General features: G+C 33.6%; 1 protein-coding gene across 1 annotated transcript in view; it reads left to right on the forward strand.

Annotated features, from left to right (window-relative positions):
• Nucleotides 1-578, forward strand: part of LOC103610749 (E3 ubiquitin-protein ligase XIAP-like) — a 2,217-nt gene extending 1,639 nt beyond the window's left edge. The window contains exons 2-3 of the mRNA XM_008594850.1: nucleotides 1-128; nucleotides 249-578. The exon at nucleotides 1-128 is cut by the window's left edge and continues 2 nt beyond it. Of these exons, the coding sequence (XP_008593072.1) occupies nucleotides 1-128; nucleotides 249-578 (458 nt within the window). The remainder of the gene's footprint in view (nucleotides 129-248) is intronic.
• The last annotated feature ends 587 nt before the right edge of the window (nucleotides 579-1,165 follow it).

Consider the following 1,165-nt stretch of genomic DNA (forward strand, 5'->3'; position numbering starts at 1 on the left):
ATTCACATGAGGAGACTCTAGTAGCAACTGCTGAAAAAACACCATCATTCATTGAAAGAATTGATGATACCATCTTCAAAAATCCTATGGTACAAGAAGCTTTACAAATGGGATTCAATTTCAGAGACATTAAGAAGATAATGGAAGAAAAAATTCAGCTATCTGGGAGCAAAGAAAGAATTGATGATACCATCTTCAAAAATCCTATGGTACAAGAAGCTATACAAATAGGATTCAATTTCAGAGACATTAAGAAGATAATGGAAGAAAAAATTCAGCTATCTGGGAGCAACTATAAATCACTTGAGGTTCTGGTGGCAGATCTAGTGAGTGCCCAGAAAGACAGTGCACAAGATGAATCCAGTCAGACTTCATTGCAGAAAGAGATCAATATTGAAGAACAGCTAAGGTGCCTGCAAGAGGAAAAGCTTTGCAAAATCTGTATGGACAGAAGTATTGCTGTAGTTTTTATTCCTTGTGGACATCTGGTCACTTGTGAGCAATGTGCTGAAGCAATTGAGAAATGCCCCATGTGCTGCACAGTTATTACTTTCAAGCAAAAAATTTTTATGTCTTAATCTAACTCCACAGTAGGCATGTTATGTTTTTATTACCCTGATTGAATGTGTGTGATGTGAACTAACTTTAAGTAATCAGCATTGAATTCAGTAGCATTTGCTACCAAATAGGAAAAAATGTAAACAGCAGTTTTAGTTGGCAATCTAAAATTTGAATTTCTTAAGTTTTCAGGGTATTAGCTGTATTATTTATCCATTTTTTACTGTTATTTAATTGAAACCCTAGACTGAGAAGCATCGTAATATAACTGATCACAATGTGTATTTGTAGTACACGTAGTTTCTAAGTGTAAATGAATTAATCATCTGAATTTTTCATTCTTTTCAGATAGGTTTAACAAATGGAGCATTCTGTATAAACATGGAGATTAATTTCCCCGAGCACACAACTTGTTTTGTGTGAAAAAGAAAAGAATGTTCCACACTGGTGGAAGGATAACGATTATTTTTAAATGTTTGTCTTTGTGTTTTAGGATTCTGTCCATTCTCTTTTAAAATTATAAACATGTACTTGTGTGAATGATCTTAGAGAAGTGATTTTGCCATTTTTTAATGGGTATTTAATGATAGAATACCATCTAGCCAAC

The sequence above is a fragment of the Galeopterus variegatus genome, unplaced genomic scaffold, assembly GCF_000696425.1.
Source record: "Galeopterus variegatus unplaced genomic scaffold, G_variegatus-3.0.2 Scaffold11696, whole genome shotgun sequence".
NCBI classification, from domain to species: domain Eukaryota; kingdom Metazoa; phylum Chordata; class Mammalia; order Dermoptera; family Cynocephalidae; genus Galeopterus; species Galeopterus variegatus.